This window comes from Coregonus clupeaformis, chromosome 29 (genome assembly GCF_020615455.1).
Source record: "Coregonus clupeaformis isolate EN_2021a chromosome 29, ASM2061545v1, whole genome shotgun sequence".
Taxonomy (NCBI): domain Eukaryota; kingdom Metazoa; phylum Chordata; class Actinopteri; order Salmoniformes; family Salmonidae; genus Coregonus; species Coregonus clupeaformis.
This window is the reverse complement of record NC_059220.1, coordinates 37709134-37730532: the sequence shown is the minus strand read 5'-3', so window position 1 is coordinate 37730532 and position 21399 is coordinate 37709134. Positions and strand designations below refer to the sequence as shown.

The 21399-nt window shown below is 42.8% G+C and overlaps 1 protein-coding gene across 9 annotated transcripts in view; it reads right to left on the bottom strand.

The window, feature by feature from the left end:
- The window catches only part of kidins220a (kinase D-interacting substrate 220a), a 94256-nt gene extending 74124 nt beyond the window's left edge, over positions 1–20132 (bottom strand). For 2 of the 9 annotated variants that reach the window (XM_045209190.1, XM_045209189.1), the window contains exons 1-11: positions 13887–14014; positions 8849–9001; positions 8423–8521; positions 5965–6063; positions 4188–4286; positions 3969–4067; positions 3689–3787; positions 3144–3341; positions 2806–2904; positions 2036–2134; positions 1718–1816 (exon numbers count right to left, since the gene is read on the bottom strand). In XM_045209190.1, coding sequence (XP_045065125.1) covers positions 1718–1816; positions 2036–2134; positions 2806–2904; positions 3144–3341; positions 3689–3787; positions 3969–4067; positions 4188–4286; positions 5965–6063; positions 8423–8521; positions 8849–8980 — 1122 coding nt within the window. In that variant the 5' untranslated portion in view covers positions 8981–9001; positions 13887–14014. Of the gene's footprint in view, positions 1–1717; positions 1817–2035; positions 2135–2805; positions 2905–3143; positions 3342–3688; positions 3788–3968; positions 4068–4187; positions 4287–5964; positions 6064–6197; positions 6717–8422; positions 8522–8848; positions 9002–11138; positions 11414–13886; positions 14015–20022 lie in introns of those variants that run through there. The other 7 variants (XM_045209187.1, XM_041855485.2, XM_045209186.1 and 4 more) reach the window with 6 other exon arrangements.
- Between the last annotated feature and the right edge of the window lie 1267 nt (positions 20133–21399).

Below are 21399 nucleotides of genomic sequence, written 5' to 3'. Positions count from 1 at the left end.
GAAACACTTTATTGTCCTGCGCAATGTGGATATACAGTATATTTGGCAGTCACACATCAGACATTGGCTCGAATACAGAACCTGTGATCGTATTCTAAAGACATACAGTGGTGTGAAAAAGTGTTTGCCCCCTTCCTGATTTCTTATTTGTTTGCATGTTTGTCACACTAAATGTTTCAGATCAAACAAATTTAAATATTAGTCAAAGATAACACAAGTAAACACAAAATGCAGTTTTGAAATGAAGGTTGTTATTATTAAGGGAAAACAAAATCCAAACCAACATGGCCCTGTGTGAAAAAGTGATTGCCCCCTACAACCTACAACTGCAATCAAGCGTTTGCTATAACTTGCAATAAGTCTTGTACAGCGCTGTGGAGGAATTTTGGCCCACTCATCTTTGCAGAATTGTTGTAATTCAGCCACATTGGAGGGTTTGAGCATGAACTGCCTTTTTAAGGTCATGCCACAGCATCTCAATAGGATTCAGGTCAGGACTTTGACTAGGCCACTCCAAAGTCTTCATTTTGTTTTTCTTCAGCCATTCAGAGGTGGACTTGCTGGTGTGTTTTGGATCATTGTCCTGCTGCAGAACCCAAGTTCGCTTCAGCTTGAGGTCACGAACAGATGGCCGGACATTCTCCTTCAGGATTTTTTGGTAGACAGCAGAATTCATGGTTCCATTTATCACAGCAAGTCTTCCAGGTCCTGAAGCAGCAAAACAGGCCCAGACCATCACACTACCACCACCATATTTTACTGTTGGTATGATGTTCTTTTCTGAAATGCGGTGTTACTTTTTACGCCAGATGTAATGGGACACACACCTTCCAAAAAGTTCAACTTTTGTCTCGTCAGTCCACAGAGTATTTTCCCAAAGGTCTTGGGGATCATCAAGATGTTTTCTGGCAAAAATGAGACGAGCCTTAATGTTCTTTTTGCTCAGCAGTGGTTTTCGTCTTGGAACTCTGCCATGCAGGCCATTTTTGCCAGTCTCTTTCTTATGGTGGAGTCATGAACACTGACCTTAACTGAGGCAAGTGAGGCCTGCAGCTCTTTAGATGTTGTTGTGGGGTCTTTTGTGACCTCTTGGATGAGTCATCGCTGCGCTCTTGGGGTAATTTTGGTCGGCCGGCCACTCCTGGGAAGGTTCACCACTGTTCCATGTTTTCGCCATTTGTGGATAATGGCTCTCACTGTGGTTTGCTGGAGTCCCAAAGCTTTAGAAATGGCTTTATAACCTTTTCCAGACTGATGGATCTCAATTACTTTCTTTCTCATTTGCTCCTGAATTTCTTTGGATCTCGGCATGATGTCTAGCTTTTGAGGATGTTTTGGTCTACTTCACTTTATCAGGCAGGTCCTATTTAAGTGATTCCTTGATTGAGAACAGGTGTGGCAGTAATCAGGCCTGGGTGGGGCTAGAGGAATTGAACTCAGGTGTGATAAACCACAGTTGAGTTGTGTTATAACAGGAGGGGCAAACACTTTTTCACACAGGGCCATGTAGGTTTGGATTTTGTTTTCCCTTAATAATAACAACCTTCATTTCAAAACTGCATTTTGTGTTTACTTGAGTTATCTTTGACTAATATTTACATTTGTTTGATGATCTGAAACATTTAAGTGTGACAAACATGCAAACAAATCAGGAAGGTGGCAAACACTTTTTCACACCACTGTATACTAGACTCTGTATGTTGTGTTTCTCCAGTACCTTGTCCACAGCAGCCACTTTGGCCCCTCTGTCCAGGAGCAGCTCCACTATCTCAATGTTCCTCATCTTGGTGGCTTTGATCAAAGGGGTCTCTGCATCCTGAAACACACATCATCATCATCATCTCAGACCAAGAACAGTGATTGGTGAGAATAGAAGCAAGCAAATGTACATTTGCAACACTAATCACTCTTGTTTAAAACTTGTTTTTAAACCGTCACAACTTTATCACAATGTTGACGTTGACAAGAGAGGAATTTGTCACAGTGCTATAAAATGACTGTTCATTCATTTATAGCAGCTGTGGCTGTTCCTTACCTTGGTGCAGCTCTCAGTGTCCGGGTTGCATTGGAGGATGTCTCTCACCATGGTGGTGTTCCCTTTCTCCACTGCCCAGTAGAGGGCAGTCTTACTATCCTGTTTTACACAGTGGAGAAGAGGGTCATATTCATTAGGCACCAAACAGAAGAAACCTGACAGAAACAAGGAGGGACTATCTGAACATATCCAATAAGACATGCTTGTTTTTGTTTTCCGTTGTAAAACATTTTGCTACGGCGTGCCCTAATGAATAGGACCAGTATTGGCATGATGATAGAGCAGAGATGTTAAAGGTCCAATGCAGCCGTTTGTCTCTCATTATCAAATCATTTCTGGGTAACAATTAAGTACCTTACTGTGATTGTTTTCATTTAAAATGGTCAAAAAGAAACAAAAATAGTTTCTTAGCCAAGAGCAATTTCTCAAGCAAGGATTTTGCTAGGACTGTCTGGGTGTGGTCTGAGTGGGGAGAGGAAAACTGAGAACTAGCTGTTATTGGCAGAAAGGTTTGGAACTCTTTGTTATTGGTCTATTAACTAATTTACCGCCTGGTGATATCACCAGGAGGGCCAAAACTCCACCCCACCAAAACAGGCTGAAATTTCAGGTGGTCTTTTCAAACAGCTCTTATACTAAAAGGGCATAATCATTATATCAATATTAAACCAACCTCAGTGTGGAAATATATATAAAACACAGGAAAATCCCGCTTTTGACTGCAGTGTGCCTTTAATAATGTGGATGGGTCACATTAGAGAGACTACTACCTGTCCCCTGACGTCAATGTCGGCATATTTGTTCAGAAGGGCTCTGACGATCTCCACATGGCCTCCTCTCACTGCTCCGATCAGCACCGTCTCCCCACTCTGTGACACACAAAATAAACATCACAGGCTTTCAATACAGAGAACACAAACTCAGTTATCACACAATAGAAAATATAGATCATACTGTAGAGGAGCAGACGATACATGTGCTGCTACCTTCAGCACATTTATCCATATAGCATGACCATTATCATTCATGTTGATATAATCCTGTCTCTACTGTTTATTGTCAGGGCAATGTTTTAGCTCATCTTTAGAGGTTGGTGATGGTCATCTACCCTGGCTGGTATGTTGACGTAGGTGCCAGCGTCCAACAGGTCCTGGACTATCTCAGTGTAGCCCTCCTTGGCAGCGATCATCAGGGCTGTGTTGCCGTCCTTGTCTGTCATGTTGACGTTGGGGTTCCTCTTCAAAATCTCCTTCACCACCTCATTGAAACCACCCCTCACCGCCACGATCAGAGCTGTCATGGAATTCTGATAGGGAGAAAATAACAGTTTGATTTTTGTCATTTCACCACAGTGTTTCCTTTCATGAGTTGCAGCTAAAGCCAGTTTTTTCCCCACTATGAATGGGAATGAATGGATATCTATACAGACAAAGCTCTGACTCATCAGATAAGGTCTTATTTTAAAGAGTGGGTAGTCAAACGTATGACAAAAACCTCTGACAATGCATTTGTGAATATACATATATTTTTTCAAAGACAGAATTGATAAAAAAGCTATTTTGTAGTGAACCTACCCTTGCTTGAGCCAATTATGTGTGATCTGCTCAGGCCTTGTGTAATGAGGTTTTAATGAGAGTAGGGAGGTCCACTTACCGCTCCCTCCTGGTCCACATCGGCCCCATTGACCAGCAAGTGTATCACACTGTCATAGTGACCCTTCCTGGCCGCCCAGATCAACGGGGTAGTGCCATACTGAGAACAGGGGAGGAGAGAAAAGAGAAAGAAACAGATGATTGATGACTATTAAAACACTGAATGTAGGGTCATTTAGTATAGTTGAAAAACTTTTGAGTCACTTTTGAGTCATTTTTAAAAGTCATTACCTTCATGGCATTTTTGTATAAGACAAATTGAACACAGAACCAGTGCTTACCTTGTCAGAGCAGTTGACTTTAGCTCCGTGGTGAATCAGGAGATGGACTATATCAGCATGACCTCGTCCAGCCGCCCAGATAATGGGGTAGACGCTGTACTGTAAGGACAGACATTAGCATATTTAACTCCTACTGAAATACACTCATTATTTACCTAATGATGTATTCTTTAATTTATGAATAAAATGTCTAAAGCGCTTTAGATAGTACCAGTGTACCTGGCCAGTGATGTTGGGGCTAGCTCCTTTCTCCAGAAGTAGCTGGGCAACCTCCACACGACCCTTATAGGAAGCCCACATGAGGGCGCTCCATCCCCCCTGTACAGTAAACCACAAAGGCGCACGCGTGCGCACACACACATTTTAAATGGAAAGTGGTGACATTTACAGTTAGTGACTATTGCCACAATTCCAGGGAGAAGTAGAGTAGTCATCTTCTGTATGATGTCATATGCACCTAGCCAAACAGTGGGTTTAATCCTGTTATTAGTACAGACAGACTGGCACCAGGATGGCTTAAGGCGTCAGCATGCTTCAGTTCGGCTGGCACCTAAGAGGTTTGGAACTCGAGTCTGCTCGCATACTCCCTTAAAAAGACCTTCGCATGAAAAACGAGAAAAAAGCAGCAATAGTACAGTTTGTGCATTTTGAGACACCCTAGCCAGTATACACTTCCTCAAAATAGTCAGAATGAATCTAAGATCTATGAATAAATCTGTAATAAATGTTTATGTTTTTGCCGAAAAGATCTTTGTCGCACAATTTTGCATCTGACTAAGATGTTTGGTGCAGTATTTCTCAAGTGACAAAATTTGCCTGAGGACGAGTCGTCTCTCGTTGAATGACAACAAGCACTTCCTTGAAGAATCCCTACTGTTGACCAATCGCTGACTTCGGCTTCCGACTTCGGCTTCCCTCAATAAATAAAAAAAATTTGCCCGAACAGCCGAAAAATCCCTTGCCGAAGTCCAAAACGAACAAAAGAACGTCACAAAAAGTCTTAATAATATATGCACGGGCTGTTCCGGACTGACACGTAACACAGCCATGATTGATTGACTGAGTCACCTTACACTAGAACAAGTCCACCAACTTGAAAAATATGAAATGGAAATAGCACATTTCAGAAGGCAAAATGTAACGTAATTAAGAAAGCTTTGGTCATGACACTCACAATGAACAGATACTGTCACTGGTATTTTCTCCATAATTTTTACCCCCTGGGAAACGTGTAATGCTGCTAAAATAACACTCTGTGAATGCCTTTGATTTGCAGAGGAGCAAAAACTAAGCATTTGGAATAACCTCTACTCTACTGTGAATGAACACAGAGCTGCAGATAGAAAGGATGTGAAGTGGACTTCTTCCACTGAGAGGTTTGTATTACAGTTATGAACCATATCCCAGGTTAATGTACTCCGGACATCCAGAGCTCAGTAAACGCAATTATTACAAAATGGAGGAGATTATATTGGAGGTAATGGAATCGCATCCCAAGCAAATGGATGAATAACTTCAAAGCAGCCTGGAATGGATTGCAGTCAGACATAAGACAGTAGAGGATGAATATGAAGAGACTCTTTCTACAGTGTGTGTGTGTGTGTGTGTGTGTGTTGGGTATTGTGACAGCAAAAAAAACATACATGTCAGTGCAAATGGACCAATAAAGCAAGTATTGTACTGTATAGTAGCTCCCATACGAAATACCCTATGGACACCGTCAATGACAGATACACTGCTGTGCCAGAGTTTTTCACATTAACGCTTTTCAAAATACATCCAGATAGAAGACGGTCCAATCTAAAATAAGAATCCTTTCATCTTTTTGTAAAGATGTTTTCCCTCACTTTTTCAATCAAACTAGTCCTTCAAGAAAAATTTTACACACAGGTACAAAAGCTTTACTTCATGTTGCCCACTGTTTACTTCAGTGCCCACTGTCAATGTCCTTGCCCAATACCCTGTACCCAGTGCCCACCCTCCTCTCCTCTCTCACCATGTCCCGGTGCTCCAGGCTGGCATTGTTGGCCAGCAACTCCTTCACCACCTCCACATGGCCCTCCTTAGCCGCTGAGATCAGTGCCGTCCAGCAGTCCTGTTGACGGGCAGAACACACAGGGGTTACACTTGGTCACCACGGAAACTCCAATCACGTCGTTGTCGCCGTGGACCACCACCAATCAGAGGTCTGTCGGTCTGTATTAATCCGCTCCACAGTGCTGTACCTACCAGCTGGTCGTACCAGGTGCTCATGGATGCGGGTTGGAGGTGACAGAGAGAGCGTCAGATAGAGAAGAGAGAGCGAAGGAGAGAAAGAGAGATAGACACGGTGTCCAGGTCTGGTCAGTCTCACTCAGTCTGGTGTAGTGAGAGTCTGAGTGTGTGTGTGTGAGGTTTAGTAAAAGGTTGAGGCTGGGTGTGCTGATGAAGACAGCAGCTCTACACCCTGTCATTTACTTTAGCAGAGGCCTGAGGCATTCTACAGGTGCTCATTATGGGGCTCTGTGTTAACCCACAGTGTGGTGAGTTCAGCAGGCTGGATACTAAGGGATTATCGGGCAGTGGAGACCTCTATGGCATGTGAATAATGTGGCTAAAATGACCAAATGTTAACTTTGTGTGGTAATGTATTCTGTTGGCATCATGGTGCATATCACGGTTGAACAATGGTTTCTACTATGTACCTTGAGCAACCAAAATCTTACATGTTCCCAGCAGACTTACAGTGAGGGAAAAAAGTATTTGATCCCCTGCTGATTTTGTACGTTTGCCCACTGACAAAGAAATGATCAGTCTATAATTTTAATGGTAGGTTTATTTGAACAGTGAGAGACAGAATAACAACAACAAAAATCCAGAAAAACGCATGTCAAAAATGTTATAAATTGATTTGCATTTTAATGAGGGAAATAAGTATTTGACCCCTCTGCAAAACATGACTTAGTACTTGGTGGCAAAACCCTTGTTGGCAATCACAGAGGTCAGAAGTTTCTTGTAGTTGGCTACCAGGTTTGCACACATCTCAGGAGGGATTTTGTCCCACTCCTCTTTGCAGATCTTCTCCAAGTCATTAAGGTTTCGAGACTGACGTTTGGCAACTCGAACCTTCAGCTCCCTCCACAGATTTTCTATGGGATTAAGGTCTGGAGACTGGCTAGGCCACTCCAGGACCTTAATGTGCTTCTTCTTGAGCCACTCCTTTGTTGCCTTGGCCGTGTGTTTTGGGTCATTGTCCTGCTGGAATACCCATCCACAACCCATTTTCAATGCCCTGGCTGAGGGAAGGAGGTTCTCACCCAAGATTTGACGGTACATGGCCCCGTCCATCGTCCCTTTGATGCGGTGAAGTTGTCCTGTCCCCTTAGCAGAAAAACACCCCCAAAGCATAATGTTTACACCTCCATGTTTGACGGTGGGGAAGGTGTTCTTGGGGTCATAGGCAGCATTCCTCCTCCTCCAAACACGGCGAGTTGAGATGATGCCAAAGAGCTCCATTTTGGTCTCATCTGACCACAACACTTTCACCCAGTTCTCCTCTGAATCATTCAGATGTTCATTGGCAAACTTCAGACAGGCCTGTATATGTGCTTTCTTGAGCAGGGGGACCTTGCGGGCGCTGCAGGATTTCAGTCCTTCACGGCGTAGTGTGTTACCAATTGTTTTCTTGGTGACTATGGTCCCAGCTGCCTTGAGATCATTAACAAGACCCTCCCGTGTAGTTCTGGGCTGATTCCTCACCGTTCTCATGATCATTGCAACTCCACGAGGTGAGATCTTGCATGGAGCCCCAGGCCGAGGGAGTTCTTTTGTGTTTCTTCCATTTGCGAATAATTGCACCAACTGTTGTCACCTTCTCACCAAGCTGCTTGGCGATGGTCTTGTAGCCCATTCCAGCCTTGTGTAGGTCTACAATCTTGTCCCTGACATCCTTGGAGAGCTCTTTGGTCTTGGCCATGGTGGAGAGTTTGGAATCTGATTGATTGCTTCTGTGGACAGGTGTCTTTTATACAGGTAACAAACTGAGATTAGGAGCACTCCCTTTAAGAGTGTGCTCCTAATCTCAGTTTGTTACCTGTATAAAAGACACCTGGGAGCCAGAAATCTTTCTGATTGAGAGGGGGTCAAATACTTATTCCCCTCATTAAAATGCAAATCAATTTATAACATTTTTGACATGCGTTTTTCTGGATTTTTTGTTGTTATTCTGTCTCTCACTGTTCAAATAAACCTACCATTAAAATTATAGACTGATAATTTCTTTGTCATTGGGCAAACGTACAAAATCAGCAGGGGATCAAATACTTTTTTCCCCTCACTGTATTCTCCCTGTCCTGAGCATAGGTGTGTGGTTGTGGTTGGAAAAGTCCTAGGTCTAAAACTCATGTGACAGAGAACCTCATACCCATGGTCTAGCTACCATTTGTTTTTAGTGTGGTGTGGGTGTGTGTGTGTACCACATCGTCCAGGTTGACGTTGGCTCCCCTCCTGATGAGCTCCTGAACCATCTCTACGCTGCCCTGCTCTGATGCCACCATCAGGGAAGTCTGACCATTCTGAGGAGGGAGAGAGGGGGGGGAGAGAGAGAGAGAGAGAGTGTGAGTGAGTGAGTGAGTGAGTGAGTGAGTGAGTGAGTGAGTGAGTGAGTGAGTGAGTGAGTGAGTGAGTGAGTGAGTGAGTGAGTGAGTGAGTGAGTGAGTGAGTGAGAAATGGTCACTAATCACATAAGAGATACCTGAGCACTGATTTAATTGGAGCATCACTTTAATACTGAAATCTGGCTAAACAAATTAGCCTAGTACTTATTTAGATGTTTATGTTAACTCTCATTTGTATGTTTACTGTGTTACATGCAATGCCTAGTATCCAGTGGTCTGACTCACCTCGCTCCTGCTGTCCACCTCCTTGAACTTGTCCAGGTGGGCTTTGATGGCCGGAACGTTGTCCTCCTCCACGTAGCTGAACAGGCTCTGGATGGCCAGAGTGGTCATCTTCAGAGAGGTGGTGGTGTCCATGGCTACGCCTCACCACCGCGACTAGGACACACAAAGAGAGCTTATTAGCCGATGTACACATAAACCTGGCACAGTCAAAGCTGGCTGGACATTTTTGAAGCACATCTTCATAAGAACATCACAACACAACACATTCATAAGCCATGGGCTATAAAACACATTCATACATGAGTCAACAACCACAAGTTGATGTTTTAGTTAAATGTCAGTCAAAATCACAGGAGGTTGGTGGTCCCTTAATTGGGGAGGAAGGGCTCGTGGTAATGGCTGGAGCAGAATAAGTTGAATGGTATCAAATACATCCAGTGGTGTAAAGTACTTAAGTAAAAATACTTTAAAGTACTACTTAAGTAGTTTTTGGGGGCAACTTTTACTATTACTTCACTACATTCCTAAATAATATATTGTACTTTTTACTCCATACATTTTCCCTGACAACCAAAAGTACTCGTTACATTTTGAAAACTTAGCAGGACAGGAAATTGTCAAATTCAAGCACTTATCAAGAGAATACGTGGTCATCCATACTGCCTCTGGCCTGGCGGACTCACTAAACACAAATGCATATTTTGTAAATAATGTCTGAGTGTTGGAGTGTGCCCCTGGCTATCCATACATTTAAAAAACAAGAAAATGGTGCCGTCTGCTTTGCTTAATATAAGGAACTTTAAATTATTTATACTTTTACTTTTGATACTTAAGTATATTTTAGCAATTACATTTATTTTTGATACTTAAGTATATTTCAAACCAAATACTTGTAGACTTTTACTCAAGTAGTATTTTACTGGCTGACTTTCTATTAAGGTATCTATCGTTTTACTCAAGTATGACAATTAGGTACTTTTTCCATCACTGAATACATCAAAAATGGTGTTTGATGCCATTCCATTTGCTCCGTTCCAGCCATTATTATGAGCCTTCTTCCCCTCAGCAGCCTCCACTGGTCAAAATGTTTCTGAATGTGTTATGGATTATAATAATAATAATAATAATATGCCATTTAGCAGACACTTTTATCCAAAGCGACTTACAGTCATGCGTGCATACATTTTTTTTTGTGTATGGGTGGTCCCGGGGATTGAACCCACTACCTTGGCGTTACAAGCGCCGTGCTCTACCAGCTGAGCTACAAATTATGACAGTACATAGGCCTAAGCCAAGAAATACAAATAAAGGGAATGTTTGTTGTCCACTCACTGTTTTCTGTTTCAAAAGGATGGTATTTCTTTGAGCTTTGAGCTCAGAAATGTGATCAGAAGTTCAACTTGGTAGAAGCAAACAGTGAGCACTGCAGACATACACTTGCATTTCATACAGGCCTAATAAGAAGGGCAGAGGACATGAGACTGGGCAGAAACTATAATTATAACAGTTAGGGATGGGCATGAGTATTCGAGTACTCCAATGGACCATTAAAACGCAACCTTTAACCAGAGATCACTTGTTCTTAATTTTTATACTGTAAAACTATTTGGTTGAAATTGCGGCACACAACAAAAAAGAAACCAAGCCAGGCATCACACAGTTTTCCTCCCTAAATTCCCTTTTCCCGTCTGTCTCACTAACTTAATTGCGTTCCGACCGCTGGCTCTCCACACGTGCTGAGTGCACACGCAAGCGCTTTTAGGCCTATAAAAACTAATGGGATAAAAAAGCTACATTTATTGCCAAATGATGACAGTTTTATCACAAATTCAAAATGGACTGGTTGACTGAAGTAGGGAAATATGTGTTCCAACAATAAACTGCAGTTTTGGAATAATTGCGTCCGGTCTATTTTTATATTTCGCTTAGGCTAATTTGCGGTTGTCACTAGTTACCACTTGCACAAAGTCAACATTTCCTATATCGTCCAAATTCATGAAAACTAAAATTAGCATTTTGTTCTTAATTTAAGGTTAGGCATAAGGTTAGCAGTGTGGTTAGTGGGTAGGTATAAAATCAGATTTTAAGATGAGCAATTGTATAAATAGGCGCAATTTATGACTTTGTGGTTGTGGTAACTAGTGACAACCAACTGCTAGTGCCATTTAGAATTGGTTAGCCTAGGCTATAACCCCCCTAAACATACAGATTCCACACTGAAAATATGCAAAAACATACGTTTGATAAAGACAAAGAGTGTATTTACATCAGAATCTTTAAGCCTACTCACCAAACAGATGTCGTGGCCGTAATCCATCCCCATGCAGTGTTCAATGTGGAATTGTTAATACATTTAGAAAAATCGAAAGAACAGGCAGAATAAACGAAACTTCTGCATATCGAAAAGATAGATAGATATTGGTTTGTAACCCTGAAAGAATTGTCTTTCAACTCGCCAAATTGAGCCCGGTTTCAAATGATCACTCCTAGAGAATAACTGTTCCAGCCACGAGATGCACATCAAATTAAATTCATGTCATGTGCACAAGTACAGTGAAACGCCTTTCTTGCAAACTCTAAACCCAACAATGCAGTACAAAAAAATAACATAAAGTAGAACAAAAACATACGAGAAATAAGAATGACTTTGCACTATTCTGTTCTATTTTATTATGTTATATTACATCATGTTTTTTCCTATAAAATAGGTGTGTCTTGACTGTGATAAGAGTTTGGGAAATAAGTGTATTGTCTGCTAAATTAACAAAAACAAGGCTATGCCATTGCACAGCCATAGGCTTCTACAAGCAAGCGCCACTGCTGAGGTTACTTCCTTTTTGAAGATTGTGTTAATTATATAATATTTAAATCTTAAATGGCACTTGTTTTTTTATTGACTGAATATATAAAATTACACTGAACAAAAATAGAAACACAACATGTAAATTGTTGATACCAGCTGAAATAAAAGATCACTGAAGTTTTCCATACGCACAAAAAGCTTATTTCTCTAAAATATTGTGCACAAATTTGTTTACATCCCTGTTAGTGAGCATTTCTCCTTTGCCAAGATAATCCATTGACCTGACAGGTGTGGCATATCAAGAAGCTGATTAAACAGCATGATCATTACACAGGTGCACCTTGTGCTGGGGATAATAAAAGGCCATATAAAAAAATGTGTGCACAACATTTGAGAGAAATACGCTTTTTGTGCATATGGAAGATTTCTGGGATATTTTATTTCAGCTCATGAAAAATTAGACCAACACTTTACATCCATTGACCTGACAGGTGTGGCATATCAAGAAGCTGATTAAACAGCATGATCATTACACAGGTGCACCTTGTGCTGGGGATAATAAAAGGCCATATAAAAAAATGTGTGCACAAAATTTGAGAGAAATACGCTTTTTGTGCATATGGAAGATTTCTGGGATATTTTATTTCAGCTCATGAAAAATTAGACCAACACTTTACATGTTGCGTTTATATTTTTGTTCAGTATAGATAAATGTGTGGGCCTTGTGTTCGATTTTTTTTTATTATTTTCATTTGAGTACTGGAAAAAAAAATATGCCCATCCCTTATAACTGTAGGCTATGCCCCCAGTACCCTGTCCCTGAACCAACGATGTTGAACCCATTCATGCTTCTGACAATCTGAACTAATGAGGAATTACAGTATGTTTTCCAGACCTAGTAGAGGAATAATGAGAGCAAAGCAGTCACCGCGGCTAGGTTAGACTATAAGACAAAAAATACAGCCCATAACAATACTGAGATGAGCTCCATCATTGAAGGCAAAGAATAGGCCTGAGGCTTGTTAAAACAAAGATTAGCTAGCTACTTAATTGGCAGTTATGGACGTACACAGCACTCCAATTTCTGCTGCTTAGGCTAGGCTATGTCAGGATGTGCTGTGCCTTCTTAACTTGGTCTATTGAACAAGGGCAGGGTCTAGGCTTAAAATGCCAATTTCCTTTTACTGTCAGCGATTCTTATGGTCCAATGCTTCAGTCTGAGGCAAAGGGGATAGTAGCAGAAGGCCTCAGCCTACATAGCATGATTTAGTTGAAAAATATTCAAAACAAATGAGATGGGGAAACCTTTCAAGGATTGGCTAAGTGGAGACTGATTGTTTGCGCCGTCTACTTGCAGAATTATGCGGTATGTCCAATGACAAAAAAATCTGAAATGTGCCTAATTTTATACAATATTATGAATTTCACCCAACAACAACACTTAAGACAAAAAAAGCTGAAAACACCTTCATCAGCAACGCAGCCTGAAAATGTATATCTAAACAGATAGGCTAATAAAATTATTCATTAAAGTTTTATATAATTAATTAATTATTTAGCCTATACATAATATATCAATACCTGCAAAAATCTATTATGATCCTTAGATAGGCCTTAATTATTTTTCAACATCATAAATCCATGTAACAAAAAATTAAACACAGCCTGTAATATGATTGTAAGAAAGAAGCATATTTTGAAAACCAGTAGCTACGTTGGTCTGTCACCAAAGAGCAGAAATGGGAAATTGAATCAGTCAAATAGGCTTATCTATTCAAATCTCAATTATTTTCCTATATGCCTACATATAATCTAATAAAGTATGGTAAGGCTAGCAGTTAACAGGCTTTGATAAAAATAAAATAGGTCTATGATTTATTTTCTCTCATATCAGATTATTCACACAACCTGAGCAGAGCCTTTGTTTACAGTTGAGGCACCGTGAACCCGCTGACACACCCTCATGTGTCTCAGAGGCAGCACAGCCGCTATCAGCACAAAAGAATGGACAATGAGTGACCAGACAACAATCAATGAGCCTCAAGGATTCTCTGTACAGAGTATTGATTGAGGGGGTTCAAAACTTCACCTCATCCCCCACCACTGCAAAACAGAAACCAACAAAGAAACACCAAGAAATAGAAGCTAAGTAGACTAAATAGCCTTAGTATTACACAGGCCTCACAAATAGCAATGAGCAAAGTCCAATAATTAACAAAGAACTGAATGGCTTACCTTTATGGAAAATTTTAATTTGACTGCACTGAATGGCAATAGCTGTACTTCAATTACTGTCCCTCACCCACACTGACTGAGTATCAACAAGCGCTGCTTAGGCTCCACATCCCTCCCTGACTATCATGAATAATGGATGAGCAGGCAGAGCAATGCCCCAACCCCTCTCCAACACAATAGAGACACACGGAAACATTACCATACATTAAATGCTTTACTGTTCCATCAACATAGCTGTATGGGTACAGGCTTAAGATGTCAATGTAGGTACATCTATGCCTAATTGTTTGGTCTAGAAAAAAACGAATTAACATAGATAATGAGAAAGTGTAATGAGCATTCATTGTCACTGAATCCATCCTTTCCCTGCTTTAAAAAGCTCATGTTTCAATAATGAAACATGGTAAAATACTAATGAATCAATGCATATTACTTTCTGATGCACAATTACTAAAAAGGTAAAATTAGGTCTAGGTTCAAATACCACATGAAGGACAAGGTAAAGACTCTCTACCCACATGTATGGGCAGGCATAAGCTACGGACAATGAACACACACAATTGCATTTTATCTATGGCAATTTGAATGCACCGAGATACTGTGACGAGATACTGAGGCCCATTGTCGTGCCATTCATCCGCTGCCATCACCTCATGTTTCAGCATGATAATGCACGGCCCCATGTCGCAAGGATCTGTACACAATTCTTGGAAGCTGAAAATGTTCCAGTTCTTCCATGGCCTGCATACTCACCAGACATGTCACCCATTGAGCATGTTCGGGATACTCTGGATCGACGTGTCAGACAGCGTGTTCCAGTTCCTGCCAATATCCAGCAACGTAGCACAGCCATTGAAGAGGAGTGGGAAAACATTCCACAGGCCACTATCAACAGCCTGATTAACTCTATGCGAAGGAGATGTGTCGCGCTGCACGAGGCAAATTGTGGTCACACCAGATACTTTCCTGATCCATGCCCCTTCTTTATTTAAGGCATCTGTGACCAACAGATGCATATCTGTATTTGTCACGACTTCCTCCGAAGCTGCCTCCTCTCCTTGTTCGGGCAGGCTGGTTGACATGGCCATCCGGTTGGACCACCTGCTGGCTTGCAGAGGACGCCCGAAAGCTGCCCGTTTGGGAAATGTATGGACAGGTCGTTAGCTCATAGTCTAGGTATTACATTGGTTCCCCTCTCCATTCCACTGCCCATCAAAGCACTTGACAGTCGACCATTCGGGTCAGGGTTCGTTAGGGAAGTTACAGCACCAGTCACGATGGTTACGCAAGAGAGCAAGTCTCCTGATTTCCCTGTTGTGTTGGGTCTTCCCTGGTTAGCACTACACAACCCCACCTTTACATGGCCGCAGAGGGTTCTCACGGGGTGGTCACGAGAGTGTCAGGGTAGTTGTCTAGCTGTTTCCATAGGTGCAACCACGGTGGAAAGTCCAGACACTACCTCCACCGTGCGCATTCCCCCCGAATACCTCAATTTGGCGCACGTGTTTTCCAAAACGCAGGCGACCAAATTACCACCTCATCGGGCGGGGGATTGCGCGATAAACCTCCGGGTAGACACTGTGCCTCCAAGGAGTCATGTATATCCCCTGTCACAGGCTGAAACGGAGGCGATGGAGACATACGTCTCCGAGTCCCTGGGCCAGGGGTTCATACGTCCCTCCACTTCGCCCGCCTCCTCAAGTTTCTTTTTTGTGAAGAAGAAAGACGGAGGTCTGCGCCCTTGCATTGATTACCGAGCACTTAACAAGGGGACAATTCGTTATAGTTATCCTCTACCCCTCATTCCATCTGTAATCGAGTCAATGCATGGGGCGCGCTTCTTCACAAAATTAGATCTCAGGAGTGTGTACAACCTGGTGCTTATCTGAGAGGGGGACGAATGGAAGACAGCATTCAGCACAACCACGGGGCATTACGAATACCTGGTGATGCCGTACGGTTTGATGAATGCTCCCTCCGTCTTCCAGTCCTTTGTGAATGAGGTGTTTCGGGACATGCTTGGTCGCGGTGTAGTGGTCTACATCGATGACATTCTGGTGTATTCCGCTACGCGCGCCAAGCATGTGTCCCTGGTTCGCAAAGCGCTGGGCCAACTGTTTGAACATGACCTTTATGCCAAGGCAGAAAAGTGTCTGTTTTTCCAACAGTCCGTCTCCTCGGATACCACATCACCCCCTCAGGTGTGGAGATGGAGAGAGACCGCATTTCAGCCGTGCATAATTGGCCGACTACAACCACAGTAAAGGACGTGCAGCGCTTTATTGGCTTTGCCAACTACTATCGGAGGTTTATCCTGGGCTTCGGCAAGGTCACAGCTCCCATCACCTCTCTGTTGAAGGGTGGGCCGTCCCGGCTCCGCTAGTCTGCTGAGGCAGACAGGGCTTTCAGCAACCTGAGGGCTCTGTTCACATCAGCCCCGGTACTGGCCCATCCCGATCCATCATTACCGTTCGTAGTGGAGGTGGATGCGTCCGAGGTAGGGATAGGCGCTGTCCCATCTCAACGCTCAGGCACGCCACCCAAGCTCCGCCCCTGTGCCTTCTTCTCCAATAAGCTCAGCCCGGCGGAGCAGAACTACGACGTTGGTAATCGGGAGCTGTTGGCTGTTGTCAGAGCCCTGACCGTGTGGAGGCACTGGCTCGAGGTGGAAAAACACCCTTTCCTCGTCTGGACTGACCATCGTAACCTGGAGTACATCCGGGCAGCGAGGAGGCTGAACCCTCGCCAGGCCAGGTGGGCCCTGTTCTTCACCCAGTTAGATTTTACACTGTCCTACATACCGGGTACAAAGAACGTGAAGGCAGACGCACTGTCACGGCTGTACGACACAGAGGAAAGGCCCATACACAACACCCCCATTCTCCCGGCCTCCTGCATTGTGGCGCCGGTAGTGTGGGCGGTGGACATAGAGCGGGCGTTACGCACAGAGCCATCTCCACCTCAGTTCCCAGCTGGGCTGCGGTACGTGCAGTCTCTTGTCTGTGACTGTCTGATCTATTGGGCACACACGTCACCCTCCTCTGGTCACCCAGGTATCGGCCGTACAGTGCGCTGCCTGACCGGAAAATACTGGTGGCCTACCTTGGCTAAGGACGTGAGGGTGTATGTCTCCTCCTGCTCGGTGTGCGCCCAGAGTAAGGCACCTAGGCACATCCCAGCGGGTATGTTACATCCCTTACCAGTTCCACAACGGCCATGGTCCCACTTGTGTCTTGACTTTCTCACTGATCTTCCCCTCTCTCAGGGTAACACCACCATCCTGGTCGTTGTGGACCGCTTTTCTAAACCTGCCACCTCCTTCCTCTGCCCGGTCTCCCCATGGCCCTGCAGACTGCGGAAGCCCTGTTTACTCATGTCTTCCAGCCCTACGGGGTGCCAGAGGACATAGGGTCTGACCAGAGAGCTGTGTAAGGACATCAGGGATAAAATTGTAGACCTGCACAAGGCTGGGATGGGCTACAGGACAATAGGCAAGCAGCTTGGTGAGAAGGCAACAAATGTTGGCGCTTTTATTCGAAAATGGAAGAAGTTCAAGATGACGGTCAATCACCCTCGGTCTGGGGCTCCATGCAAGATCTCACCTCATGAGGAAGGTGAGGCATCAGCCCAGAACTACACGGCAGGACCTGGTCAATGACCTGAAGAGAGCTGGGACCACAGTCTCAAAGAAAACCATTAGTAACACACTACGCCGTCATGGATTAAAATCCTGCAGTGCACGCAAGGTCCCCCTGCTCAAGCCAGCGCATGTCCAGGCCCGTCTGAAGTTTGCCAATGATCATCTGGATGATCCAGAGGAGGAATGGGAGAAGTTCATGTGGTCTGATGAGACAAATATATAGCTTTTTGGTCTAAACTCCACTCGCCGTGTTTGGAGGAAGAAGAAGGATGAGTACAACCCCAAGAACACCATCCCAACCGTGAAGCATGGAGGTGGAAACATCATTCTTTGGGGATGCTTTTCTGCAAAGGGGACAGGACGACTGCACCGTATTGAGGGGAAGATGGATGGGGCCATGTATCACGAGATCTTGGCCAACAACCTCCTTCCCTCAGTAAGAGCATTGAAGATGGGTCGTGGCTGGGTCTTCCAGCATGACAACGACCCGAAACACACAGCCAGGGCAACTAAGGAGTGGCTCCGTAGAAGCATCTCAAGGTCCTGGAGTGGCCTAGCCAGTCTCCAGACCTGAACCCAATAGAAAATCTTTGGAGGGAGCTGAAAGTCTGTATTTCCCAGCGACAGCCCCGAAACCTGAAGGATCTGGAGAAGGTCTGTATGGAGGAGTGGGCCAAAATCCCTGCTGCAGTGTGTGCAAACCTGGTCAAGACCTACAGGAAATGTATGATCTCTGTAATTGCAAACAAAGGTTTCTGTACCAAATATTAAGTTCTGCTTTTCTGATGTATCAAATACTTATGTCATGCAATAAAATGCAAATTAATTACTTAAAAATCATACAATGTGATTTTCTGGATTTTTGTTTTAGATTCCGTCTCTCACAGTTGAAGTGTACCTATAAAAATGACAGACCTCTACATGCTTTGTAAGTAGGAAAACCTGCAAAATCGTCAGTGTATCAAATACTTGTTCTCCCCACTGTAAGTGTTCCCTCTGCCCCCTTGTCTTTGTGTGTGATTGTTTATTGTGGAGGTTAATATAGCTCGGTGTATCTCTTTGGTATTGTGTATCGCCGGGATATTCACCCGTGTGCCTTGTTGTTTTCCAGTGCGCCGTATTTCTGCACTGGAGTGATTTACGCATTGTTGCGTACCGCTGTGTTACGGAATAAACCATTGATTCTGTGATTTACTGTGCCTGACTCCTTCAAAATCACACACCACAGTATTCCCAGTCATGTGAACTCCATAAATTAGGGCCTAATTTATTTATTTATATTGACTGTTTTCCTTATATGAACTGTAACTCAGTAAAAACTTTGAAATTGTTGCATGTTGCATTTATATTTTTGTTCAGTGTAGTTCCAGGATCTCTAAATTCAACCAGTCAGCTCGTTATAGCCTGTCTGCCTGTCATGTGGGGGTGAAACTGCTGATGATATATTTCCATGGGAGGTGTTGCTCACAGGGTCTTATTTTTGGAAGAGAAAAGGCACAAGGGTCAAACAGCTTAGAATGGAAATGTTTCTGAATGCAATAGCCTAGGTACAGAGTTAATATTTCTTCATTTTGCACCTAGCCTAAATTACCTAACAGTCCATTGGGTCAAGATGTAACATAGCTTTGATGCAACCAAGATACTTTTGATATTGTGCTGGCATCGAAGCTAGGTGTAACATAGAAATGATGAATCATAGGCTATAATGGGTGACTAAATAAGCCAATTTACAGTAGCTCCATGACATGTGCATGTCATGACTGACTTCTAAAGATAGCCAGCCAACTCTTCAGATTTTTCTAAATACATGTAATGAGCTGGTTACTGTCAGTGGTATAAAGTACTTAAGTACAAATACTTTAAAGTACTACTTAAGTAGTTTTTTGGGGTGTCTGTGCATTACTTTACTATTTATATTTTTGACATCTTTTACTTCACTACATTCCTAAATAAAATAATGTACTTTTTACTCCATACATTTTCCATGACACCCAAAAGTACTCCTTACATTTTGAATGCTTAACAGGACAGGAAAATATCCCAATTCACGCACTTATCAAGAGAACATCCCTGGTCATCCCTACTGCCTCTGATCTGGCAGACTCACTAAACACACATACTTCGTTTGTAAATTATGTCTGAGTGTTGGAGTGTGCCCCTGGCTAAAAAAACAAGAAAATGGTGCAGTCTGGTTTGCTTTATGTAAGGATTTTGAAATTATTTATACTTTTGATACTGAATGATATTCAAAACCAAGTAATATTTTACTGGGTAACTTTCATTTGAGTCCTTTTCTATTAAGGTATCTTTACATTTACTAAAGTATGACAATTGGGTACTTTTTCCACCACTGGTTACTGTTACAGTTTGTGCACAATAAGCTGTCACAATGTTGCTAGAGGAGGTGCTTCTTTCGAATACGAATGTGACATTTATTTTCTCACTCCTCTCTAACATATACAGTCAAAATGTTGAATAAACTTCCTTTGAACTTACTCTACCTGTTGTACGCTGATTTCGTCCTTATTCGGGTGGAAATATGAGACAAAGTATCCACATGAGTCATTTTAACTGAAATGACTTCCAAACGCGGGTCTCTGTGTGCCTGTACCGCGCGGTGGACGCGTCTTACACCCATAAAACCTTGCGGTCAAACACGGAAAAGGTTCCAATCGTCTTTCCACCATTCATTTTTCACATAGTGCATTTTACAAACACTTCCAATTAAGTACCTGCTTGGTGTAGGATTAATTTGGCGTGACGTTTTGATAACCGTGTAATTATCTATCGAACAAGGTGAGTTTTATCAATTTATTCGCCTCAATTTACTCTCAAAGATTCGAAATGCTAATTAGTAACAGAGAAGACCTCAGCAAGATTACAAATTCTTGCACGTCATCTACATTACATTTTAGTCATTTAACAGACGACTTACATGAGCAATTAGGGCCTTGCTCAAGGGCACATCGACAGATTTTTCACCTAGTCGGCTCGGGGATTAGAACCAGCGACCTTTCGGTTACTGGCACAACGCTCTTACCCACTAAGCTACCTGCCGCCGTCATCTCTAGCCAACACAGTTAGCTACCGTTCACCAGCGCGATCAGATACCTTTTTTTCTCCTTTCCATGATGAATCCATGTGCTGTATTGAAATGAAGTGTTGAACTTCTTACGTCCCCTTTGTCTGTCTTAGCAAGGCACATACTACACTTTAGCTAGCTAGTTAGCAGAGCAGTAGATCAAAAAAGTATTTTGACTTACTTAGCCTAGATCATTGTTTGTACAGTATGTCGACTTTAGTGACTAGTTCAGACCTTATGGCATTTGTCAAGGATCAGCATAAGAACATTAAAAGGGGAGAAGACCACGAAGTCTGGCCATACCGAGAAGTGCAGCTATAGTGATGGGGCAACTTAAAGGTTTGGTCAGGGCCAGCATGAGGGATAAAGTTTTCTCCTGTGTCAATGAGTGTAGCTGTTAAGTTTGATCATTTTAGCAATACAATGTGTTCTATACAGCTGTCAACATTCTACAAGGAAAGAGACAATCAATTATATAATCATTAACCAGATTACCCCGGATACCAGACTTACCATACCAGTCAAAAGTTTGGACACACCTACTCATTCCAGGGTTTTTCTTAATTTTGACTATTTTCTACATTGTAGAATAATAGTGAAGACATCAAAACTATGAATTAATACTTGGAATCATGTAGTAACCAAAAAAGTGTTAAACAAATCAAAATATATTTTATTTGAGATTCTTCAAAGTAACCCTTTGCATTGATGACAGCTTTGCACACGCTTGGCATTCTCTCAACCAGCTTCATGAGGTAGTCACCTGTAATGCATTTCAATTAACAGGTGTG